Source organism: Balaenoptera acutorostrata, chromosome 8 (assembly GCF_949987535.1).
Source record: "Balaenoptera acutorostrata chromosome 8, mBalAcu1.1, whole genome shotgun sequence".
NCBI classification, from domain to species: domain Eukaryota; kingdom Metazoa; phylum Chordata; class Mammalia; order Artiodactyla; family Balaenopteridae; genus Balaenoptera; species Balaenoptera acutorostrata.
This window is the reverse complement of record NC_080071.1, coordinates 2,304,289-2,332,180: the sequence shown is the minus strand read 5'-3', so window position 1 is coordinate 2,332,180 and position 27,892 is coordinate 2,304,289. Positions and strand designations below refer to the sequence as shown.

The following is a 27,892-nucleotide window of genomic DNA, read 5'->3' as shown; positions in this document are numbered from 1 at the left end:
GTACAAAAAGCACCGAGCTGATCTCCCTGTGCTATGCGGCTGCTTCCCACTAGCTACCTATTTTACATTTGGTAGTGTATATATGTCCATGCCACTCTCTCACTTCGTCCCAGCTTACCCTTCCCCCTCCCTGTGTCCTCAAGTCCATTCTCTATGTCCACATCTTTATTCCTGTCCTACCCTTAGGTTCTTCAGAACCTTTTTTTTTTTTTTTTTTTAGATTCCAAATATATGTGTTAGCATACAGTATTTGTTTTTCTCTTTCTGACTTACTTCACTCTGTATGACAGACTCTAGGTCCATCCACCTCACTACAAATAACTCAATTTCGTTTCTTTTAATGGCTGAGTAATATTCCATTGTATATATGTACCACATCTTCTTTATCCATTCATCAGTTGATGGACACTTAGGTTGCTTCCATGTCCTGGCTATTGTAAATAGAGCTGCAATGAACATTGTGGTACCTGACTCTTTTTGAATTATGGTTTTCTCAGGGTATATGCCCAGTAGAATCCTTCTTTTAATTGACCATGGTGGCCAGAACAGATGGCCTCTCCTAAGTGTTTCAGCCATGTTGAGAGAAAAAGCTTGAGAAGCATAAGTGCATTTATGAGGCAAAGCATGAAAAGAAATCAAGCAAAGCTATTAAAAAAGGAGATAATATGGAAAAGAGGCAAGCAGGGTGTTGTTATTAATCATTAATTCCTTGCTGGAAATTTCTTATAAAAAGAATATTCATGAAATGGAAATATAACTTATGTGCACTGTATAACAAGGACAAATTTTTAATTTATTCAAAAAAGGCTTTCTTACGGTTCTGACAACTGACTTAAGAAATTACGCCTCTTCTAATCGTTTTCTCCTCTGCTATCCTTGACGTGATTCCTTTATAAACATTACAAATCTCCAAGTATTCTGAGGCACCCACTCTTTAGAATTAGGTCATATCAAGATGAGAAGTGAGATATATCTAAAGATCAAATAAGCTATGTATAAAAATGATGTCTGTTGTGAGTATATTATTACATAAATAAAAACCAACAATCATGAGTTTCACCTGCTTTCTATTAGCCTAGCTTAACAGTGCCTGCTTGATCATTTTTTTTCTCTTTTGCTGTCCTTTCAGAATTAACCTTTAATAATTTTCTTCTGGGCAAAAAAGGTGCCCAGTTAAGACCCAAGACATAGGAAATCTTAGGCAAAACAAAGCAGAGAGATGGTTACTTAGCACTGGAGGATAGTTACTAAAGCTTCTCTTACACATATCTTGAATCTCATTGAAATCTACAAATTGACCAAAGCTCTGCAGTAGCTGCTGAGGAACTAGCACTGGTTCCTTGATGGTATAAACACGATCTTAGAATCTTGTGGAAGTCATCCCAGCAGTCTGGACGCAGGTGATCATGTTCAGGGGAACCCAGGGATTGGGTCTGGAGTTTTCAAGAGCCTTCCTCAACGAGGACCGTGAAAGGCAGAGTTTAGGCAGACCCCAGGGCTTTGGGTGGGATCCATAAATCAGAACAGCTCAGGGCTGAACCATCTAGGCTCATGCTGCGGGTCACTCCACATACAGACAGCCTCATGGACAGGCTCTGTTTATGAAAAGTTCTGATTTTCTCTTTAGTGGCTACTACTCTTCACCTCACAGAGTTACACATGCTCTCCATGTGTCAGTTACTGGCTGCATAAGAAACTACCCCCAAAATCTGACATCTTAAAGCAACAGCCATCTTATTATATCTCATGATATTGTGGATCCAAAATTTGGACAGGGCTTAGTTGATTAATTCTCCTGCTCCAAGGGGCATTCACTGGCATCACTTGGAGGTACTCAGCTGGCAGTTGAATTGATCTGAAGGGTTCAAGACGGCTCCACTCACAAGCCCAGGGCCTTGGAAGGGTGGCCGGAAGTTTAGACTCAGCTGCGTTCCATGTAATTTCAGAGCCTCCACACAAGGTCTCTCCAGCAGAGTTCTTCAGCTTCTCACAAGGCTGCTCAGGTTCCAAGAGTTCATCTATGAGAGTTACAACTTGGTCCCGAGAATGAGAAAAAGCTCCCCAGATGTAGAAAACACAGAGCGTGATTAGACAAAAGGAGTTTGGGGAAAAGGGAACATTCAAGCAGAGAGCAGTATCTGCTTTCAGAATGAAGCTGGACTCAGGGAAACTCAGTAGCTGTCACGCATTCTGATAAAAGACTGTCAATTAATACATGTCAATCACGTTCAATCTGTGCATGATAGAAGCTGGCACTACATCTTCAGATGTGAGTGATCACATTTCCACTCTGCTTCCGTGTCTCCCTGTGGACTTAACGGTCTATAGCGATACTAGAAAGAGCACTCGACTGGAAATGTGGAGACCTCACTTCTAGTTTTTTTTCTTAATTTTAAGGACCTCAATTTTTTAGCCTGTATAATTTTGCAGCTGGAGTATATTCACCTCATGAAAACTCAACGAGTATTTATTCAACACTTCCTACCAGTGATCTGACCCCTGCCTACTTCTCCACCATCACCTGTACCCATCGCCCCACCCCCATTCCCACTAACCGCCTTCATTTGATTCTTGGGATTCCCTGAGCTTTATCTGGTCTTTCACACGCTGGCCCTATGCCCACAACACCCCTTCTGCCCTGTTCCTACAGTGAGCTCAGTTCACTCTCTCTGTGTGAGCTTAAATGCCACCCCCTCATGCTACCCACTTTCAAGTGATTCACCCTATTCTCTCATGAATCTCCTCTTGCTTTTCCCCTCTGCACTCCCCACAGTTTGCATTTATTTTGTAAATGCATTTGTTTACACACGTTCTGTCCATCTCGTCCACTCCACGCTACGCTCCATGAAGTGGGAGTTGTCACCGTCTCATCCACCATTGCAGCCCCGTGCCTGGAACGCAGGAGTGCCCCCCAAATACGTGCAGAATGGATGTGATGGGAGACTCTCAAAGTAACCTGCAATCCAGTGAGAGAAGGTAAAGCAAGGCAGAATGTTCACGTGCTGTTAGAGAACCCCGAGCAAAGTTGTCTGATGGTTTTCAAGGGGAATTGAAAGAAGATGACATAAGGTTACTGCATGGGAGTGAGTGGAGTGCTGTTGGAAAGCCAGGAGGAGCAGAGCCAGAGGAACTTGGTCACCGTCTGAGGAGCCTGAGTTTTATTCTCAGTGCACTGGAATCTGCTGACGAGTTTGAGCAGTGGAGGGACACGGCCTGGTTGCCTGAAGTTCATCCTGGATGCTGTGCAGAGAGCCGTGGAAGGGGCAAGATTGGGCACGAGGTTCCTAAGTTGTCCAGGAGAGAGATCTCATGAGAAGACAGGTAGACAGACTTAAAATAGATGTGGGAATAGACTATAGGAATTAGTGATGAATTAGCTGTGGAGGGCGGGAACAAGGGAGGACTCAATAACTGAGCTAGGATGAGTCACTAGTGGATGGAGAAGCACTAGATGAGAGATTCCATGGCAAAGGGAGGAGAATGCGTTTACAGGAGGGAAAGCAGAAAGGAAATCAGCGTAAGTGACCCTGTTATGGGCATGACGGAGAATAAGTTTACATTTCAAGTTTCCCAGTCTCTGGATAACTTTGCTTTCTGACCACTTCCACCCTCTGCCACCACTTCGAGCTACTTCCTGCACGTGCAGCCGCATCGATTCCACTGCAAGTTTGTAGCGAAGGGATGTCACCCACGTGGTCTGTACGCCCTAGATGCTCAATAAGCACCAAAGTGAACCGACTTTCATCAACATGTTGATTCGTTCTCAACACTTTTTTGTACAGGAAGACCTAGTGAATCAACGACTGCTCCTCCTTCCCCAGTAACACACTGAAAAGGTTTCCACTCGTTATTAAGTATTCTGGCTTATTTGGTGAATTGTTAAATATGTCTACAAAAGCCACGTGCGGTACAGTGAGGAATGGAATGTATGTGATTGAGGTTCAGAACACTTTCGGTCTGAAATCATCAGATCTCCCCACAACACTGTAACTTACTTGAATAACTTCTTCCTTCATTCTTCACTTTGACAAGGACACTCCTGGAAAAGCATCCTCTCTCCTTGGTACTTCGGTGGATGCTCTGCTAATTCTCCCCCAGGCCCGGAAGGACCCCCTTCACAGGAATCTTTCTCCTCCTTTTCCTGTTTAACTAGGGTAAGCCATAGCACCCCTTTCCAGGTCCCTTCCTGAATCTGACCATGCGCCCCAACCAAGTCCAGGGACCCTTCTCTTCTGGATCCCAGAGGCTGGGATTATGCTTGAGTCTTCAAGGACCAGGGTGGCCTGGACGCCATCAGGAATAGTTTGTAGCATCCCACCTTTCTCCTTCCTCAAGCGTGGCTTTTCTCTCCAGGCTCTCTATGGAAACCACAGTCAGTTAAACTTCACGTATTTGATCCCCAATAAATTAAAAATATTATATGGTCACTTGGGTACAAGCCAGGAATGACTTTGCAATACATAAAATCTCAGGAGAAGTTTAACCAAGTCATTCAATCAATATTGAAATGATACTGGCACTTTATGGGAAGGGTTACACTTTTTCAGCAACATATGTTTATTAAGTATGCGTACTTTATTTTAGACAATGTGCTGGGCCTTGGGAATACAACAAAGAACAAGAAAATGTCCCTGTCATTAAAGAATTCAGCCTAATGAAGGGAGACCAACCAGTTCAGGTGCTATTATAAGAGTATAATGGTGGAAGCCCAAAAGGAGAACAACCAAGTCCATCAGGTTGTCACGGATACTTTATGGAGGAAGTGCTACCGTGAGCTATTTTGAGGCAGATATGACTGCAACAATCATCTATTACCTCTGATTTCAAGTTTCATGTTTGTTTTAAGATCCTTATTGCACTCATTCATGAAGTTTACAATAATAGTTGTTACACTGTTGAACTCATGTATAATTGTGCATGTAAATGCCATTTGTGTCTCTTGTATTTATTGAGACTCTACAAAAGCTTACTTTAGGAGGAAAAGGTTCCATAGCTCTGAAAGTGTGAAAACACCGCTCTGGGTAATAAGGAGATATTTAAAGGCCCACAATCAGATCTTAGAAAATTCACTGGACCAGATGCCTGATGGATGTGGTTTGACAGGAAATGGTTGCAAGACAGAGCCTGCCCCCTGCCTGTGGTCCTGAACCAACTCCTAATCCCAGGATCATACTGTTTGACCTTTCCCAGGACTTCTGAACCAGGTGTGCAGAGAGAGCCAGAGAGACAGAGAAGACTTTGATTTTGATCTGGTTTACAAATGATTGCAGATGCCAAGAAAGAAGCCACAGTTGATCTTAGCCAAGTATCAGATGACTGAGAGCTCCCAGGATATATACCTGGCTGTGCCGGTTGTCAGCAAGGTACTTCTAGAAGTTCAAGGAGTTGTGCAGGCATGAACGTCAGCCCAGTAGGTCGGATGAGGAAGCATTGCAGTCCGTTGAGTTCTAACAGAGAGCTCATAGCCTTCCCAATCCCCTTCTATCCTCATTGTTAACTGCTACTTCCACAACCATGAAGGCAGCATATTATGTTTTACAAAGTGCAAAACTGGTGGTGTATACTTTTTATGGTTCAATTAAAGTGAGGCTGTCTTTTAAAAAGGGAGATATACGGATCATGAACTTCAGAGAGAGTCTGGGCTGAAGGTGGAGGCCTGTGAATTAATATTAGCTTATAGGTTTTAGATGAAGTCACAGGTATGAGGACCCCTTGAAAATAACACCCTATAAATTAATTCTTTTAATAATTCCTACTAACTTTTTCAAATATTATTTTTAATATTTTTATTTCGGTTTAATTATTCTTTTTTATGTTGAATCACTATAATCTTTTTTTTTAAATTTTATTGAAGTATAGTTGATTTACAATGCTATGTTAGCTTCAGGTGTACAGCACAGTGATTCAGTTATATATTCACATATATTCATTCTTTTTCAGAAGCTTTTCTCATATAGGTTATCACAGAATACTGAGTAGAGTTCCCTGTGCTATACAGTAGAGGTTTCATTATTCTTCTATCCAGTTATCATTACTTATTATTCAGTTCCATTCTCCCAACTTGTAACTCCTTACTCTCCATCTCCATTATTTTTCCTACTTAACTCCTTTACCAACTACGTTTTATTTAAGATTTAAAGCATTTTCCAAAGTGTCCTAAGAGTAAGGCCTAAAGAAATAAAAAGTTGTGAAAAGTCCAGGATGTTCCACCCTGCCAGTCAGATTTATGTATTCAGTTTTTACTGGGCACTTACTGTGAATCAAGCACCATGATGAACGCTGGAAACATAAAGGTGAGCAAGATATGGTAGCTGCCACCAAGGAGTTTACAAGAGGAAGAGTCAAGTAAAAAATAACTAATACTAATAATAAACAATATGACAAGTGCAGTGATCTAAACTTTCACAGTTTCCTCTGGGAGCCACATGGAGTCCCTTGATCCTAAATCTGAACCAACGATTAAGTCACCATCAAGTATCCCTATACAGTTGACCCTAGAACAGCACAGAGGTTAGGGGTGCCCACCCCCTGCACAGTCAAAACTCTGGATACATTCAGCCCTCCATATCCACAGTTCTGCATCCACAGATTCAACCAACCACAGATCGTGTAGTAGTGTAATGTGTAATTAGTGAAAAAAATCTGCATATAGGTGGACCATGCAGTTCAGACCTGTGTTGTTCAAGGGTCCACTGTACTAGGTTCTATGGAGAATACAAGAAAGAAAGAGGTATAATTGAATCATGAAAATAAGACATTCACACATGAATAAAATTATTAAAATCAAATGGCAGTGTATCAGAGTTCTTCAAAGGTACAGAACCAGTAGGATAGATGATAGATAGATGGATGGATAGATGATAGATAGATAGATAGATAGATAGATAGATAGATAGATAGACAGACATAGATGATAGATAGAGAGAGAGAGAGAGATAATAGATAGATAGATAATCTAAAGAGCTGTATTTCAAAATATTTGTTCTTGCAATTATGGGGGCTGGCAATTCTGACACCGTAGGGCAGACCCCAGAAACTCTTGGGCAAAAGTCGATGCTGCAATCTTGAGGCAGAGTGTCTTCTTCCTCAGGGAAGAAGTTTTGCTTTTAAGACATTTCAACTGATTGGATAAGGCCCACTCACAACATCAAGAATAATCTACTTAGAGTCAAACTGTTTGCTCTGGAGAAAACACCAAAGGGTGTGACTGAACAACTTTTACTGAAGATATTGGGTGTATGACATATGGATCCAGTCAACCATCTCAGCATAAACAAGAAGCAGAGACACAGTTATCCAGAAAAGATGCTTGGAGGGCGCTCTTATTGATGGCTTGGACCCCAGTGAACTACACAGGAAACTAACAAGGTTTTAAGAATTTTATGCCATCAGAAACGTTGCCAGGGACTTCCCTGGCGGTCCAGTGATTAGGACTCTGTGCTTCCACTGAAGGGGGCGTGGGTTGGATCCCCGGTCAGGGAACTAAGATCCCACGTGCCACGCGGGGCGGTCAAAAAACAAAGAAAGAAACTTTTCCAGCCTGGACTGAGAGGCACAGAGACGGGACAAAATAAAGAAAGAATGACTCTGAGGGCAGAGCCATGGATGCAAAGACCAGGGCTGACAATACCTCCTTGGGCTACGAGGGAGGGGCTGCTACCCCAGCTCACCCAGAGGACGGTGAGCTTGCTTCTTCCCAGAATGATCCATGATCCCAAATGATGGAACAGTAAAGTGTCCTTCAAGATCTAGGGAGGAGGTCTAGGGGAAACTGACCCAGATTAGAATTTAGATTTTACTCTTAGTAATAGCAAGATTTTTTTCTTCTAGACCATTTGAATTATTATGTGACTGAATACAATGTATTTTCCTTAAAAATAATTAAAGTAATATATAAGATATATATCATTTATATTACATTTGGAGAAAATATGAATAAATATTAAAATATTAGTAATTGTAAAGACTAATTTTCTTCGGTTTTCTTAGTTTCATTTTCTAGAGTAAACTTCATTTTGTACTTAGAAAAAAATTTTATTTATAAGGCAAACGTTATATTATTATTTATATTACATTGTTCAAGCTTTTTTGTGTGTCAGGTCCAGTATGGTATTAGTGTGGAAAGAGCAGTGACTTGATACAAAAGACTTGATTTCTAGACTCATTGCTACTCCTCACTACTTAGACCTTGGACAAGTCTCTGAAGTTCTCTCAGGCTACAGAGACTCTGTAATTCTCAGTATAAATGTCAGGAATGATTAATGCAAAAATAATTTTGACACAATTATCAGTTTCATATACACAAGCAATATGCATTGAGTTTTTTTTTTTATTAAATAGATGCTTTTTAGTGTGGAAACTGACACTGATCTTACAAAACATACTTATATTGGATCATCATAAATCAGCACATTTATGTAGGATCCTGTAAAAATCCCGAATAGACTATGAATATTTACATTTAAGTGAAATATCATCTGTGTATCTAAAACCATTTGAAAAATTATTTTAAATTACTGAATGTAATGTTTGGTGAAAGATGTAATCAATAAATGCTGACATTTTTAACTGAAAAAAAAAAATCAACTTATTGGCAACGTTAACCACATCTACAAAATACCTTCACAGCAGCACCTGGTATTTGCACCTTGTGTTTGAATACTGAGTACTAGAGCCTAGCCTAGTTGGCAATTAAAACTAACCCTCACAGGCAGTATGTGCTAATTGCTGGATTACTGGTACCTGAAGATTGAAATATCAAATGGATTTGATGGTAGAGTACAAAGCCATACACAGTACACCTCTCCTAACCCCTGTCTCCTGCCCTGTCCACCCACCAACCTACCATGTTTCCTCATCCTGCATTGAAACTCTGCCTAAACTGGTGTAAAAAATACAATATCTGCCATTTCCACTTCTCCTTTCACTGCTCTTCCCTGTGTTGCAACTTTCCTTTTTAAATGCCAACTTTTAGGGGTCAAGACACAGATGCCTGTTGTCTTTCCCAGGCCATTATATTTCAGAAGTATTTATGTGTTCCTGTCATGCAAAGCTCTTCTCTCTCATTGAAAACTTGGATGGGGCTTCTAAGGCTGGGGGGTGAAAAGAGACAGTGCCACTTACCATGCTGAGTCACTTATTCCTTAAGAGTGAAAGGACTGTTTCTATTAGATGATCAAAAGAATACCTTCTGTGGCTTTGCAAAACTTGGGTTAAATGAGATTGCACTCTGACCCTGTTTTACTTGGGAAGTATAGACATAGCCTAACATTTAGCAGCCCTCTACCACAAGGTATCTTAAAATCTACTTCTCGTCTGTTCATAATTTGTTAAAGAGCCCCTTTTATGCAGCTTGCGGATACAAAGTGAAATCTGTTTTCTTTCACACCATTTCTTTTATTTTTTTATTGAAATATAGTTGATTTACAATGTTGTGTTAGTTTCAGGTGTACAGCAAACTGATTCAGTTTTATATATACATATATATATATATATATATATATATATATATATATATATATATATTCTTTTTCAGATTCTTTTCCCTTATAAGTTATTACAAAATGTTGAGTACAGTTCCCTGTGCTATACAGTAGGTCCTTGCTGGTTATCTATTTTATATATAGTAGTGTGTGTCTGTTAATCCCAAACTCCTAATTTATCCCTCCCCCCCCCACCACCTTTGGTAACCATAAGTTTGTTTTCTCTCTGTGGTTCTATTTCTGTTCCGTATATAAGTTCATTTGTATCATTTTTTTTAGATTCCACATAAAAGTGATATCATATGATATTTGTCTTTCTCTGTCTGGCTTACTTCACTTAGTATCACACCATTTCTTTTAAATGTTTACAGAAATTATGGTATGTGCATGCACACATGCGTTTATACACGTGATATTTCTGTGTGTCAGAATGTGGGCTTGTGTGTGTGTGTGTGTGTGTGTGTGTGTGTAAGATTTTTTGCAGAGGTTGTGTCATCGATTTTCCAGATTACTGTCATCAAGATAAAATAAGAATTGCCATATTTAACCTTAGCAATAAAACTATGCCAAGCCTTGCAATCTAGCTTTTTGGCTCTTACTACTAAGATTTCTGTCTTCACATTTATGTTTCCTGTTAGTTCCTGTATCAATTTAGAAAAATGTAAAGGGTAGCTATTAAAAGATATCTGGAAGGTAAAATGAATTTGCTACTCTCAGCAGAAAGGACGTCCATTGTTTAGCTTTCTTCTCCTAAGCAATCATTTGTTTTTCAACTTGCAAGATGAATTTTTAAACAATGCCACATTATGCCACAAAATATTAATAGGTACAATTAATACATTGATATATGTTTGATTCTGTCATTCTTCATTCCCTTTCTGTCATTCTTCTTTTAATCTGCTGTGACAGTTCTGTAATGGAGCACCAGAAATATGACTTTAGGGCAAGCCATACTACTAATCATCAATATAGCATTGTAGGTTGTCCAGCAGATATGTGTTCTCTTGTCAGCAGGGATGATAGTCTGCAAAATTTCGACCCAGAGAAAGTGCTTTCCAAAATTTGTTTACAAGCAAAAAATTTAATGGTATGCTAATTTCGATCATAACAGGGTTTTTCTTTTTTCTTCCTGCTGAGCAGGTCGTTGTTTCATTTCAACTGAAGGATACGGGACAGAATTGTTAGAGCAATCCAGTTATATAAGCTATATATATATATGTAACATAAATGATGCCTTAGACCACGTTTCATTATTGGTTCTATAATTGTTTAGCTATAGTGGGATCTGCAGGCCACCTCTATGTTGTATAGCAGTGGTCACTTTGGGGGTCCTTGGCTTGCACTAATACTACCCCAGGGAAATAATTAATGGATTTTATCAGAAACAGCATTATAAACAGATCTATTAAACAAACCAGTTATTCTTGCAAACTGGCACTTAGCAATGATTGTCACTGTGAAAAAACATTAATAAATGCTTCCAGGATATCCGGGGGGGGGGGCAAGCCAGCTGCCTTTAAAAATATTTTTACAGATCTGTATCAATTTATCTCTAGTAGCATATGCCAGTCCTGTTATCATGGAAAAGCCAATCCTCCCAGCTTGGTATGAATTCACAGGTTTGGAGCACTCACCTCATTCTGCCTCATCCTGGAAAGTCATAATTATTTTTCTTTGATGGACAGAGGACTATATATTTTTGATGTACTATAAAATAGTTAAGGGTACGGCCTTCCTTGTTAATGGAAGGTGATCTATTCAATCTGTGCATGGTGCATTATTTCTATTATTGCAAGCATTTCACAGAAAAGCAGTATGGGCTATAAATATTTTATATTCAGTGTAAACACCAAAAACTGAAAACATCCACTTGAGGTATAGATGCTATGATTACGGGAAAAAAATTCGGTTGTTTTGTTTTATCTTTTATTCATTTATTTATTTTTTCAACATCTTTATTGGAGTATAATTGTGTTACATTGTGTTGGTTTCTGCTGTATAACAAAGTGAATCAGCTATACATATACATACACCCCCATTACCCTCCCTCTTGCATCTCCCTCCCACCCTCCCTATCCCACCCCTCTAGGAGGTCACAAAGCACCCAGCTAATCTCCCTGTGCTATGCGGCTGCTTCCCACTAGCTACCTATTTTACGTTTGGTAGTGTATATATGTCCATGCCACTCTCTCACTTCGTCCCAGCTTACCCTTCCCTCTCCCCGTGTCCTCAAGTCCATTCTCTACGTCTGCGTCGTTATTCCTCTGCAGCGACTCCTGCTAGGGATGGATACTTCCTTTTATGCTCCAACTCCTTCCAGGAAATCAGAGCATTACTGTTTCCATTGCTTGCTTTTTCCTGCTTTGGTTTTTACCTGTTCTGATTGAGTTCATCGCCCATGCTTCTTTCATTCATTCCTTCACTCTTAGAACAATCCTTTACTTACGGAAATTCAGCCACTGGAGTATGTGCCAACAGATTCTTTCCTGCAATGCACAGACTTGACTGGGGCACTCCACTTTTTCTCTCAGTCCAATAATTTGCAAGTGCCATGTGGGAGTACCGTAGCACTCATAGGATTGCAGGCAAAGATAAAAATCAGTGGAGCCATAAACTTACTCCTGCAAAAATAAAGTGGGAATATTTCTAAACAGTTTGAGGTTTCCCACTTTCTTAAACAAGGTGTGTTAAGTTCATCCAGTCTCTTGAGCTGTATTTCGAGGCAGTGAGCTTGAAGAGCTAAGCTTCAACTACTTAGGAAATTGAAGCATCTCCTTCAACTTCCTGGTGCTGTGTAAGTGAAGAGTCGAGAGGGGCTGAATAAACGTGTCAGTTAGAATTGCTAAACCCCAGACTGGGACAGCAAGGCTGGTCTTGATATTTCATCCACAGGTGTTTCTTCAAATAATAAGTAAAAAATAATACCTGTTAGGACAGAGCTACTTGAACTGATAATGGCATGGTATACATTGAATGGAATTTGAACCCCAGAAGCTCACATCTTAAATGCCCTTCATTTCCTTTCTGTTACTCATGGGTGTAGACAAATCTCCTCCCCCTCTTCTTCCCCTGCCCCCCACTGTTTAGGACCCATCCCCACATGCAGCGACGGGGAAGAAGCAAAGCTATCACAATGAGAGACATATAGAAGATGGTTATCCCATAATTACGGCAGAGGTCTGACTGTCTCAGATGCCAAGGGAAAGCAAGTAGTGGTCATGGTCCTGCAGCACCCAGCTTACTATGAATGTAGAACTCTGCTTTGTGAGGCTCTCTTTCCTTAGCTCCATTCCCCTTGGTAAACAGACCTGCAAAAAAAGCCCCACATAAATGTTGGTACTGACTCATTGGATGTATAGAGTCCAGTACGATGGAGCTCCAAAACTGAGAAAAGGGACATTTGAATCTAATGTTAAGCAAGTAATTCCAACTCCATGTGAGATATTTATAGACTAAGCTCTTCTTTATTGAACTATCAATTATCAAAATGAGCCCCATTTTAAAAATAAATACTAAATAAAATAAAATAGCAATAATAATAACTGATGATGACGGACACATTTATAGCACATAAGAATGCCAGAATAATTTATGAATAGTGTAGGATTTCCTAAACAACTCTGAGGTTATTTGAGATAATTCAGTGATGTGGTAAAGGGTTATAAATTGAAATGCTTGAGAGTTCCTGACATTTTAAAAAAATCAATCCTAAACCAAATGTCACTGAATTAAATGTAAATTAAACTAAGCTTATGATAACAAAAATGTACAAGCCTTGTGAAAATTCTGAAAGCAAAACTTAAAAAAAAATTCTTCCCTACCTAAGCCAGAGATTAACATCAACAGTGATTAAGTCACGCTGCTAGCATGTACCCTTGAGATGAAGTGATGAAAACGGCACCTTACTTCTGTATTCTTCCTCCCCAAGGCCCAGCCTAATCATGAGAAAAACATCGGACAAACTCAAATTGAAAGGCATTCTACAAAATGCCTAACCAGTGCTCTCTGAAACATTCAAGGTCATCAAAAACAAGAAATGGTCACAGCCAAGACAAGCCTAAAAATTCATGATGACCAAATGTCATGTGGGACCCTAGATGGCATCCTGGAGCAGATAAAGGACATTAGGGAAAAACTAAGGAAATCTGAACAAAGTATGGGCTTTAGTTAACAATAAGGTATAAGCATTGGATCATTAGTTGTGACAAGTGTAATATGTAAGATGTTAACAATATAGGAAGCTGGGTACAGGGTATATGGTAACTCTTCGTACCACACAACTTTTCTGTAAACTAAAACTATTCTAAAATAAAATGTTTATTGAAAAATACATAACAAATATAGTTGAAAAAAAATCTTCTGGTATAGTATTTGCAGAGGAAGATGCTTTTTAGTTTATAAATTATTTCCGTAATTCGTGACAGTTCTCACATCTGCTACTATAAAATTCATTGCACCCTCTCTGCCTCTTGGAAAAAAATGCATTTAATTATCAGTGAAATTCAACTCCAGCCTGTTATGATGAATGATTTGAACCTGTCAGCTTCTTTTCCCCCCTAAAAACAAAAGAACTGAAATGAAATACAGCCTTCTTCCTCTATTTCCTTCCTTCCACCTGCTTCATTTAATTGATGAAGGTTTGAGCTTTTATTAATCTTTTTGAGCTTCTCTCTAAGATACAGAAAAAGCTAATATGATATCATTGTATCTAGCTAATGTGTGTGCTTTGTGAAATTGATACACCCTGCCAAGACATAAATTACTTAAGCTTTGATAAATGTGTTGAAATCAGGGAATGTTCAAACAGATAAAGCACAGCAATTCCTCTTTTTCTCCCTTTTTTAAACTCCATTTTGTGCATGCCCTTAAATGTTTTTGCATTATTATTGTAATATGGTGGGACAAAAGATAGCAGTGATACTCCCATTAGCATAGGAAGCCCCAGCAAGTACAAAAGTAATGGGGGATACAGCCTTGTGTTTTGCAGATAACATCTAACAACCTTACCTTGGATAGAGTGGTTTGCCAACAGGCTCAGAACCACCTACAGTCCTCTCCCAGCATGCTGTATCACTGAAATTGTCTATACAGGAATGAGGGCACCTGCCAGACACATTGTACTTTCAGATCCTTTGCTGACTCATTTGGTAGGTTGGAATCAAAGATCCACAAACACATTTTGCTGGCAAAAGGAGCTCACCTGTCCCTGTGATATGGATATGACTCAGATGTCAGCGAGACTGGAAACATGAGGAAGCATTTGACTGATGCTCTGTGGTTGAGAAGGTCAATTTCTACTCGTTAATGTATCATATGGCACTGAACAAGTTGCTTGATTAACCACCAATCAGTTTCCTGGAGACCGGAGAATCCATATAATCCTTTGAAAACAATTCTTGGATAGGAGGCATGGGACTGCCCTTTGAACCATGCAAGAGCCAGCAGTCACTGAATGCCTTTTGCAAGAGACTGGGCTCAGTAATTTCTATCCACTCTTTTTCTTTTTTTTTTTTTTTTTGGCTGTGTCAGGTCTTAGTTGCAGCACGTGGGATCTTTGTTGAGGCCTGCAGGATCTTTCCTTGCAGCACGGGCTCTGTAGTTTGCGGCACGCGGGCTCTCTCATTGAGACATGTAAGCTCAGTAGTTGTGGCACAAGGGCTTAGTTAGTTGCCCCACATCATGTGGGATCCTAGTTCCCCAAACAGGGATAGAACCTGCATCCCCTGCAGTGGAAGGCAGATTCTTTACCACTGGACCACCAGGGAAGTCTCCATCCATTCTTTTATTTAGTCCTTACAATCAACCAGCAAAGGACATAAAGGTGAGAAAATTTGGGCTCACATCAAATACTTCAAGCTAAGGGGGTGATGAGGTCATCAGGCACCAAACCCTATGCTTTTTCCACCATGCTGCTTTCATATTGGGAGTTTATGGATGAGTGCAGGCAGGGTTATGGTTGATCCAAACCCCAGTCATCCCTGGTTAGGTCTTTTGAGGTGAAGCATGAGCTCTGGGGATTTTGGTCACACAACTGGCTTTGTAGACCTGTTTAGGAGAGGGTGCCCTCTCAGCAGTGATGCATGCCTTTAAGAAAATGTTCCAGGGAGAAGGCTGAACAAGTTACACCAAAGGGAGAGGAAGTTGGGAGAGGAGGTACAATTGTTGGCTTTTTAAGGCAACTAGAAATATGTTTACCCTTTTAATTATACTCTTCTACCAATACATCATCATCCAATAGTTTTTTGAAATTTGGGTTTAGATTTGGAAATCAGTACTTGTAAGAACGGTCCATGCATTTTAGAGTAAAAAACAGATGAAGTTATACACAGCTTTTCTCACCTTGTTTAATGTTATCAAAGCAAGTGACAAATGTGATGGTCTAGGGCAAAGCAAAAACTAAAACATACATCCATCTACTTTTTTTGTCTAAGGAACTGTCAGTGACTGTTTTTCATTGGAACAGAGAACAATTATAAATCTGTGCTTAATAGTTAAATTTGATTATTTTTATATAGGCCAACTTTAAAATCAAGGGCTCCTTGAGCAGGTTTGAACCTGAAGAGTATTGTGTTAGAATGTATTTTTTAGGAATCAAATTTCATTTTAAATTCTCATCTGGAGAATCTTTTCTGAAGAATTGAAGAGCCTTTCTAAAAGCAAATAATCATATCTAATGTATCTGTTTGATAAGCTTAGTTGTTTTTTTTTTACACTCATATTTCTTTAGGGTGAGTCACATATGTTTGGGTCAAGTTGCTACACCATGTTACTACAAAGAGAATCTTCAGTTTTTTTAAAAGTCAATAAATGACTTTTTGCGTAATTATTATTGACTAATCTCAGAACCATCACATCAGAAGTCCAAGAGATAAGAGAAAGATCTCATAATGTCTATCACATAAGGGGGCCCATCATGTATTCTAAAATACGCTAATACCTGTTAACTTGAGACCCTACGTGATTGAAGACTTCTTGTTGAACAATGGGTTCAATGTTGGTAGGTTTTCAATAACAGAAAAGGAAGGAGAAAAATCAGGCAAAGGACTAAATCAAGAAAAATGATCCAGGCAGAAAAAACTCAGGAAAATGTATAATGTAAAACAAACATTTTAGGAAAAAAAGAGAGCATGTTTCTCCTGGTAGTGAAGAGTGTTGTCATACTTGTAAGTGAAAAAATATTTTTGAACGGAGAATGGATCTTAATTCTGCTAATAAAGTATTCATCAGGAGCATGGTGTGTAAAAGTAAGAATTGAGATTTTGGGTTTCTTATGGAAAAAGCAAGCTAAAAGGGGAAATTTACCCTATGAAAGAGAGAAAGCAAGGCAGGAGCGAGGGAAGAAGTTAGGAAGTTGTACAAATAGGGGAGTTGAGATCAGGAAGTAAAGGAGAAGCTCTTGAGTACCAGTGATTCTCAGGAACGGTAGTTGTGACTGTCAGCAATGACCAAGCAAGGCACATCTCGTGAAATACTGGAAACAGGCAAAAAATAGATAATACACAGCAAGAATCATAATCAGAGAGAAGAGAAATTGGACCTTGATCAGCAAGGAGTTTCTTATCTGCCCATGTGTCCTTGAACGTCTCCCTGGAGAGAGAACAGGACAAGTCACTTGGACCAGGTTGCATCAGTTCTCAGGAAACTCAAGTCATATCTGGAGCCTGTACTGACCTTCATGGGCTGTATGACCAGTTGATCTGAATAAGGTTTTGTGCACATTATAATTAAGAGTGTTCAAAGACAGAAAGCTAGTTACAGTATCAGAAATACCCAGAATATTTTGAGCCAGAAATCCTGAGTAATGATCCCTCTTTTCCTGGTGAATATGCCAGCCCTTTAATGCCAGGAGAGAGAAAGAAGCATCAACTCAGGATGTGTAAGCCCCTAAGAAGAGGTAGTACGGATTTAGGTTTTCAAAACAGTAAGAACGTGCAGCATGTAGTTTGACAAAACCTCAGTAATTTAAGTAAAGAGAAAAGAATTTCTAAAAATACCAGGCCTGAGTGGGGGAAAGACTTCGGGAAATTAATCAAAGGGTCCAATACATTATTATGTGCTCCCTCCCCACCAAAGCAAAAAAAGGAAAAATCTACACATATATTTAAGTCCTTGGACTCCTCCTCTAAAGTGTTTGGGTACAAGCTATAGGTGAAAACACTTCTCACAAAACTCTATTAGAACTTAAAACTTTTATGAATATATAAAATATAACCTCATATTATTAAATTCTACCATGTAGTCAAGTGCAATATTAATAATCCAAGCTTTTTTTTTTTCAAAATTGTATTGAAAGCAATAATTTTTGTAACAGTCTGAGACTGGTTTTACCAGGTGCTTTGCCAAGTTTGAAAGGGTTGGGGAAACTACATAAACACAGCCCCACTTCTTTCTCATCCTTTTCATCTTGCTGACAGTTTTCCAGAGAACCATTACCAGAGTGGTTTGTGCCATTCGAGATAAGAGGCTATCTGTGTTTCCACTAGAAACCTCTACTTTCCAGACTTTATAACTCATCCGTAAATATTCACTCCAGGCAACAGTTTCATATATTATGATTCTGTCCCTCAAAATTCATATTGACTTAGCTAAATGATTTTTAGAAATCATGAGGACTCTTACACTACAAAAAGAATAAGAAGAGAAATCAAATGCAAATAAAGTGCTATGTTTCAGTGGGTATGATTTGAGTCAAAATACTGTGGAATCCATAAAACACATGCACATGACTCTTTCCTGGCAATTCTATCTTTCAGGGTATTACTCAGTTGTAACAAAATTTAATTTATCAACAATAGGTCTATGAATTAATTCAAAATGTACATTTCCAATTTATTTCTGTTTCTATAAAGGTAGCTAAATTTGAAATTATATTTTTTCAACTAAAACTTTTGTAGAACTTCCTATTCACGCTACTTTTCGTTACAGAATTTGAAGTCCAATTATATCAGAAGTTATGAAATTATATGACATAAGCTTTGAATACAATAATACCCTTAGTATCTGCAAAAGTATTTTAAGAGTCTTATCAATATCTTATATTCAGGTGGTTTCTAGGTCCATGGCAGAAACCTCAGCATTCTAGAGTTGTTTTCTACCTAAAAAAAAAGATCTTACAAATTGAATGTTTTTATGAAATAGGAGACCAAAATATACTATTTCCCCCAGTCTGGGAAGATAGAATTGTAAAGATTAGGGAACAGAGACTAAAACCACATCAACCCATTAAAATGAAATACATTCAACCCTTGATATCCATGGGGGATTGGTTTCAGGATCCCCTTGGATACCAAAATCCACGGATGTTTAAGTCCCTTACATAAAATAGTTTAGTATTTGCATATAACCTATGCACATCCTCCTGTATATTTTAAATCATCTCTAGATTACTTATAATACCTAATACAATGTAAATAGTTGCCAGAGTATGACAAATTCAAGTTTTGCTTTCTGGAAATTTCTGGCTGGGGGCGGGAGTGTTGGAGGGGGTTTTCGTTTGTTTTTAACTTTAATTCAGTGTTGGTCGAATCCACTGGATTCAGAGCCTGCAGATACAAAGAGCCAACTGTACTCTCTTCTTGATCCCATCATTTCCGTTTTCATACTCATGGATTTACATTGCTTGAATTAAATGGTCGTCTTGTTACACTGTGGAGCCCAGCTGTGTGTGTGAAATGCTATTTAGCAGGAATTGAAATAAATTACAAGAATTAACCTGGTGCTTTGGCTTTGGTATGTGTGCACGCAAAGCCTAACCTAAAGTGTGTTTCTCTTTCTTCTTTTCAAACAGCTATTTTGTGACAGTAAAAAGGTGGTGCACGCCACAGAAGGACTGGATTGGGAAGACAAAGATGCTGCGGGGACACTGGTGGGAAACGTGGTACACTCAAGGATCATCAATCCTCTGCGCCTGTTTGTTAAACAGTCTCCAGTCCCCAAGCCCGGACACTTGGCGTATGCGGACAGCTTGGAGAACTTTTGGGATTGGCTGGCCAACATCACGGAGGTTCAGGAGCCCTTGGCAAGAACTAAACGGAGGCCAATAGTGAAAACGGGAAAATTTAAGAAAATGTTTGGATGGGGCGACTTCCATTCCAACATTAAAACTGTTAAGCTCAACCTCCTCATCACGGGGAAAATCGTTGACCATGGAAATGGAACCTTCAGTGTTTATTTCCGACATAATTCCACAGGCCTGGGCAACGTGTCAGTGAGTTTGGTACCCCCCTCCAAAGTGGTGGAATTTGAAGTTTCCCCGCAGTCTACCTTGGAGACAAAGGAATCCAAATCTTTCAATTGTCGCATTGAGTATGAAAAAACAGATCGGGCAAAGAAGACTGCCCTGTGCAACTTCGACCCGTCCAAGATCTGCTACCAGGAGCAGACTCAGAGCCACGTTTCCTGGTTGTGTTCCAAGCCCTTCAAGGTCATTTGCATCTACATTGCCTTTTACAGTGTTGATTATAAACTTGTGCAAAAGGTCTGTCCTGACTACAATTACCATAGTGAGACTCCATACTTATCTTCTGGCTGAACCTTTCTACAGCCAATAGAAAGGAAGGACAAATATATATTCAATTAGAATGGCCAAGAACCAAGCCCAGCTCTTCATGGTAAAGGATCCCTTTTGTTTCTGGCAGTGAACCTTCATCCCCTATAAGGTTTTCAAACTTAAAAGAAAAAGAAACATCTTTAAATGTGAATTGTGTTTGTTTTGATCATAAGTACCTGAATCTAAAGAGTAAAACTGTGTATGAAGCCATCGCTCTCACATAGGATGGCTAAGTCCTCCAGGTATTGTTGTTTCTCTAAGAGTCGATGGTAGCAACATGTAACAGGAAAGAACCAAATTATGCATGTGATAAACATTGCTCTTGAAATGAGCCTGCCTTTGAAGTATGTTTTGGAAGATTACCTTAAAAATAGCAGATTCAGTAAAGCAACTGAAAAGATTGTATTTGGTAGATGAATCGCATTTCTGACACTGAATTCTTTTTTTATTGCTGTCTTTTCTCCCACATACGTGCTGTTACTGATAAGAGAAATGAAGGGGTAAAATTTGTTTCAAAACTCATGTGTGAAGTTACAGTGCCACAGTGGAACAAAATACATTATTATCTGAGCTAGAATTGGGTGGAGTGGGATTTAAACACTTAGCCCTGGTTTGGTCACCATCCTCAGGATTCTCACGTGAGTAGTAACATTAGTGTATTAAGAAAGCAAATCTGGATATATTGTAAGTCAGTTCAAGAATAATGACGATCAGGATGTTTTTAGATTGTTTTGTCAAATTCAGTGCTGTGAGGTGGTCAAAAATATCATAAATCTGTACTCACCCTTTAACCTCATTCTATTCATTTGGTAGTATGATTTTTATACACAGGTGTAGAACAACTCTTAAATTGAGAGAAAATGATTGTTTCCTATAGGCTAGAATGGGAAAGAAATTGGAATTGGAAGGAGGAAATTCCAGCATGATGTATTCATTATTTCTAGCCTCTTAGATTAAGTTCTCCTTGCATTTAATTATTTACATGAGGGATCAAACTGTGGAAATAAAGAGTATATTTAAACATTGCTAATTATTATTAAGTGTTAATAACCAAGATGCATGATTCACCAGTCTTTTGAGATGACTTCCTAATAATGTGGCTTCACAACCGTGTCCCCCTCATCTTCTCTGAGGGGGTCGACAGTCATTCTGTGTCATAGAACTGGATGGTCTTTGAATTAGCACAGAAAGGCAGTCTGGCTGACCAGTACAAAGGTTTCTAGAACCTGTAAGACTCATGGAATGGTTACTCTTTTTTACGGTAGACGTTAACTTTTTTCTCCTTCTTATCTGTAAAATAGCAGTTAAAGTAAAACATTAAATTGAGGACTAAAGGAAGACCAGTCCTAACCAACAAAAATGCTCTTACTACATTGTTCAAAAAGCCAGCAGCACTCATCTCTATTTTGCATCTCCATTCCTTTCCTTTTCTTGGTGATATCTGCACAGTGTTTGGTTTTTGTCTTTTGTAAAAATTGTACTAGACTTAGTGTGTGGTAGTACAGGCTTGAAATTTTTGCTCTGAGTTCATCGGGTGCTTTTGTAATTTTGTGGTTGGTGTGAAATATTTTGAGACATCTTTTTATTTTCACCTAGAAACAAGATTAAAATACTATTTATTGTAAAATATGTGGGAACCATCTATGTATATAAACTTAGAGTTTTCTGTGTACAGAGAAAGTATGTGTACACATTTCTATGTAAATAAAAAGAATTTGCTAAATCTGTCACATGGCTTCAGGGTTGTGTTTTTTTTTAAGACTGTTCTTGTTTCTTTTCCTCACAGTGGTTTAGTGTGTGTGCGCGTGAGTGTGTGTGTGTGTGTGTGTGTGTGTATTTTATCAACTGAGCATTAAGATTTTCCATATGTTCATATTAAACAGAACAGCTAGGCTATGGAGATTTTAAAGTAGAGTAAAAGAATAACTCATATAAACCACTTGACACATAGCTTGGCAGCTAGTAAGAATTCTGTAAGTGTGAGCTGCCATTATGATTGTTATAATTATTATTACAAATGCAATGTGATTTAAAACTATCTGATGTTCAAAAGTTGAGTGGTATAAACATTATACCCATGCAAAGAAAAAAAAACTAAATCAGTCTACACGATTCTTAGATTTTAGCAGGATCTGTGGAACTAAAAAAAAAGAAAGTTCCCCAGGCATATTTTTTAATTGGCATAGAAAATATGCCACATATATTTTTTAGTCATAATTTCATTTCAAAGCCTACATAATTGTTATTAATGGTACTTGGCACAATACAAATCAGATCCCATTTAAGCATGCAAATGCACACATTTCCACAAAACCATTTTTGCCTTTGAGTACTGCAATTGAGGAAAAGGACACTCATGTAAGCTAATTTTATACCCAATCACAAATTGTTCAAAATGTAAAGGAAAAGACCCTTCTAAAAATGAAAATCAGACTAATAGATGAACACCTGAAGACAATATAATGTGTGTCAATTATGCCTCAATTAAAAAAAATAATTAAAAAAATAAAAAACCACTAGCAGAAATTTAATCTTCAAGGAGGTGTTAGTTATCTTCTCAGGATCTCTCTAGGCCAGCTGTTTACGAGAAAGCAAACTAGTTTGAAGACCTTTTCACCCCTCAGCAGAAACAATCTTGTTACTCATCACCACACAGAATCAGAAAAGAGGTCATATTTCCATGACTCTGGACAATGTGATCATACCAGCTACAGGGTCTGTAAAATCTGGGGAAGGGAAATAAGAGAAAAAAACCTCTGGACACCATGTAGCACAGCATAATCAGTAAAAAGGAAACAATTTTCTTTCTTCCTACTGCTTGGTACTTGGAATTTCAACACATTCTCATGATCTAGAATAACAGAGCAAGAGTGAGTGTGGTTCTCTGGCGCGGGTACTCATAAGAGAACCTCATTCATATCACATTATATTCTTTAATCTGTATTCTGCAACACTGTTCTTCTTTATATGACCCAGATTCTACATGACCCACAACTGCTACACCTTAAACATTCCACAATTGGCTAATTCATTCTCCATTCAAGACATGGTTCTGCTGAGTGGGAGCTGCCATTAAGACTTAGAGAGTCCTGATACTCAAAGTTCAGTCGCTACATCAGCAGTACTACCTGTAAGCTTGTTAGAAATACAGAATCTCAGGTCCTACCTCAGACACCCAATTGGAGTTTTCATTTTAACAAGATCCCTGTGTGACTTGTATTTACATTAAAGACTGAGAAGTACTTCCTTAGAAACTCTGATTTAGTAAATAGAATTAGTAAATTAGGAATTAAGGATCTACATCTTAAATAAGAACCCTAGGTTGTGCTGGTTCCAATAGGCTTCTGACAATACGTTTAAAAAAATGTTGAAGGAAACAGACCCTTTTAAAAATGAAAATTAAACTAACAGATTGATAATCAAATAAAGAAAGTAATCAAACCAACATTAACATATAGAAGAGTAATATTTCAAAGAGAGTACAGCCTATACTATCTTCTGGTTCATCCCTCTCATTTGACAGATAAGTAAAACCAAGACCCCATCAGAGTCAAGGACATGTCCAGTTAGTATGTGACAAAGCCAACTGAAATGCAGGTCTCCTGACTCCTCGTCCCAGGTCTTGTGTTACAGAAGAAAGGTAAATTGAAGCAGATATTCAAAACAAAACAAAAATAATTGCGGTGAGTTTATCACAAGACGTGATCCAGAAGCCAAAACTGAACATGAAAATGGCTGGAAATGCTCTCTTTCCAAAATCCTCAGGATTGTGATTTCTCTAAGAACACAAAATTTTTTAAGCTAAAACTCTGGAAAAATGAAGTCAGAATAAAACCATTATGTCCAAAGATGAGAGTCCTGGGAAGTATTAGAGGTATGACTGGCTAAGAGTTAACAGCAGTTACTACATTTGACAGAATTTTCAACTGATTTTAACACCTGAGAATACATTTTCATAGAAATGGGTAAATTGTGTGGAATGCCTTAATTACCCAAAGGTCCAATTTTACTTCATAAAATAGAGGATGGAGTCATGCATTTTTACTTGTAGTAAAACTATAGTTAACCCCAAGTTAATTAATCAGAACATTCAATGAATGGAAATTTCATGTCTCCAACTGTCAGTGACAAATCACAGGCAAACAAGCTCTTGCTACAGATTTTTTTTTCTTCAACTTTGGATTTGGCCCTGTCTCTGCGTGTAGGTCGCCTGAGGGCATCTGTTTTTCGCTCAGACAGGATGGGGTTAAAGGAGCAGCTGATTAGGGGGCTCTGGCTCACTCAGGCCAGGGAAAGAGAGGGGTACAGAATGCGGGGCGAGCCTGCAGTGGCAGGGGCCAGCGTGACGTTGCAACAGCCTGAGGCAACACCGTGTGTTCTCCTGGGGAAGTTGTCCCTGGATCACGGGACCCTGGCAGTGGCGGGCTGCACAGGCTCCTGGGAGGGGAGGAGTGGGTAGTGACCTGTGCTCACACACAGGCTTCTTGGTGGCTGCAGCAGCAGCCTCAGCGTCTCATGCCCGTCTCTGGGGTCCGCGCTGATAGCCGTGGTTCACACACGTCTCTGAAGCTCGTTTAGGTGGTGGTCTGAATCCCGTCTCTTCGCGCACCCCAAAACAATGGTCTCTTGCCTCTTAGGAAGTTCCAGACTTTTTCCCGGACTCCCTCCCGGCTAGCCGTGGCGCACTAGCCCCCTTCAGGCTGTGTTCACGCAGCCAACCCAAGTCCTCTCCCTGGGATCCGACCTCCAAAGCCCGAGTCTCAGCTCCCAGCCCCAACTCGCCCCGGCGGGAGGGCAGACAAGCCTCTCGGGCTGGTGAGTGCTGGTAGGCACCAATCTTCTGTGCGGGAATCTCTCTTCTCTGCCTTCTGCACCCCTGTTGCTGTGGTCTCCTCCGTGGCTCCGAAGCTTCCCCCCCCACCCCCCGTCTCCGTCAGTGAAGGGGCTTCCTAGTGTGTGGAAACTTTTCCTCCTTCACAGCTCCCTCCCAGAGGTGCAGATTCCATCCCTATTCTTTTGTCTATGTTTTTCCTTTTTTCTTTTGCCCTACCCAGGTACATGGGGAGTTTCTTGCCTTTTGGGAAGTCTGAGGTCTTCTGCCAGTGTTCAGTAGGTGTTCTGTAGGAGTTGTTCCACATGTAGATGTATTTCTGATGTATTTGTGGGGAGGAAGGACCTTCAGCATCTTGAAGGTCCCCCTGCTATTGCCTTTTAAGTGATATGTATCTGATGTTTTATTGTATTAAACTATAACATTAGAAGTTATGTATTTTAAAATATTTGTTTTACAAATGACCCATAAAAAAACAGAGTTGGAGAATTCTTAAAAGATAATAAAATAGCAATTTAAGAATCATGCTAGGGGCTTCCCTGGTGGCGCAGTGGTTGAGAGTCTGCCTGCCAATGCGGGGGACACGGGTTCGAGCCCTGGTCTGGGAAGATCCCACATGCTGCAGAGCAACTAGGCCCGTGAGCCACAATTACTGAGCCTGCGTGTCTGGAGCCTGTGCTCCGCAACAAGAGAGGCCGCGATGGTGAGAGGCCTGCGCACCGCGATGAAGAGTGGTCCCCACTTGCCACAACTAGAGAAAGCCCTCGCACAGAAACGAAGACCCAACACAGTCAAATAAATAAATAAATAAATAAATAAATAAAAGAACGCGAATTTCTTTAAGAAAAAAAAAAAAAACTGAACGTGCTTTAAAAAAAAAAAAAAGAATCATGCTAATTCTACTTTACCTAATAAAATAGGGAAGAAGAGTATATGTTTTCTTTTCTGTCTTTATTTTTCGTTAGTGACACACTTACGTGGATTCATAATTCCAAAGGTATCAACATGATATACAATGGAAGTCCCCTCTCCCACCCCTTTTCTATTGCCACTCTTCTTCCCTCTCCAGAGGAAAACCATAGTATAAATGTCTTGTGTATCCTGGCAGAGATAAATGAATATATTCTGAAGTGTTTTAAGTGATTCAAAGTGTTTTCAGTTTCCCCAGATTCTCCCTTTTGTGTGTATCTGTTTAGTTGAAGTGTTATGATGTGTTCATTTGTTATTTTTTCTTTTTAAATTCAACAAATCACTTTCAAATGTCAAGTTTTTTTAATTTAAAAATATTACCCATAATCTCATCACCAATAAGTTAAATATATTTTCTTCTCATCTGTACCCATATATATGGATATGTGTATACACATACATATATATATATACAGTGTTTATGTAGTTGCAATAGGTACAGTATGGTAATGCAATAAATGTACCATAATATCTTATGTGCAAAATTTTTGACTGGGATATAAAGACACTAAGAACATTTCCTCAGTGTATGGCTCAATACATTCTCAAAAAATGGAAAAACCCCAGGATTGTATGAGTAATGGATGCTCTCTACATTCTCTCTTTCTTGTCAACCACACTATGACAGAGGTCCCATGGAATTACTTTAGTCCCTGAAACATAAAACAATTTTGCAGAACATTGTAGGCCAAAGAGAAATTACAAATCTTAGTTAAGAGGATTAAGCTCAGATCCCACTCCCAATAGGATCTGGGAAGCCAGCTCACTCTCAGAGCCCCTCTGGCACTAATGTGGTAAATGCAGCATATCTTTATCATAATCCCACTCCACTCACTTTCTGAAAGAACCATTCAAATCATAGTATAACAGAAATGAAACTGTCTTCATAGGGAAAGGGAGCTAATGTTTATTGATGCTTACTATGAGTCTGACACCATCCTGATACTTCTCAAATAAGTACAGACTTTGTAGTTAATCCAACCTAGATTTGTGTCTTGAGTCTCCCATTTAATAGCTGTGTGACCTTCAGCAAGATACTCAACTTCTCTGAGTTTTCTCATCTTCAAAACGGAGTTAGAATATCCAACTCATAGCAGTGTTGAGATTATGAGCCATAAGGCATGATAAGAACCTTAAGGCACAATACTTTTTTTATTATTTTCTTGTTACCAATTACCACTACTTTTAGACAATGAAGACACACCAAAGCCAGTGTAAATAATTAGATTTCATTGTTTTAATTCAAAATCCCTCCCTCGAAAATAACTGGTATATCAGTGAAAAAGTCCTTACTACCAGGCTTAAAGTAATATGTACAGATAAACAGGTAGTTGTACTTCTCAGGTGTCTTCAGAGAGATGTCTACTTAAGATGTTTTCTTAAGAAACTTCCACAAGCCTCTTAGATAGCCTCATCCACCAGAGGGCAGACAGCAGAAGCAAGAAGAACTACAATCCTGCAGCCTGTGGAACAAAAACCACATTCACAGAAAGATAGACAAGATGAAAAGGCAGAGGGCTATGTACCAGATGAAGGAACAAGACAAAACCCCAGAAAAACAACTAAATGAAGTGGAGATAGGCAACTTTCCAGAAAAAGAATTCAGAATACTGATAATGAAGATGATCCTGGACCACGGAAAAAGAATGGAGGCAAAGATCAAGAAGATGCAAGGAATGTTTAACAAAGACCTAGAAGAATTAAAGAACAAACAAACAGAGATGAACAATACAATAACTGAAATGAAAACTACACTACAAGGAATCAATAGCAGAATAACTGAGGCAGAAGAACGGATAAGTGACCTGGAAGACAGAATGGTGGAATTCACTGCTGTGGAACAGAATAAAGACAAAAGAATGAAAAGAAATGAAGACAGCCTAAGAGACCTCTGGGACAACATTAAACACAACAACATTCGCATTATAGGGGTCCCAGAAGGAGAAGAGAGAGAGAAAGGACCTGAGAAAAATATTTGAAGAGATTATAGTCGAAAACTTCCCTAACATGGGAAAGGAAATAGCCACCCAAGTCCAGGAAGCGCAGAGAGTCCACTACAGG

General features: G+C 39.1%; 1 protein-coding gene across 1 annotated transcript in view; it reads left to right on the top strand.

Annotated features, from left to right (window-relative positions):
* The window catches only part of NXPH2 (neurexophilin 2), a 101,248-nt gene extending 79,585 nt beyond the window's left edge, over nt 1-21,663 (top strand). The window contains exon 2 of the mRNA XM_007183019.2: nt 19,270-21,663. Coding sequence (XP_007183081.1) covers nt 19,270-20,013 — 744 coding nt within the window. The 3' untranslated portion in view covers nt 20,014-21,663. The remainder of the gene's footprint in view (nt 1-19,269) is intronic.
* Nucleotides 21,664-27,892: the final 6,229 nt, after the last annotated feature.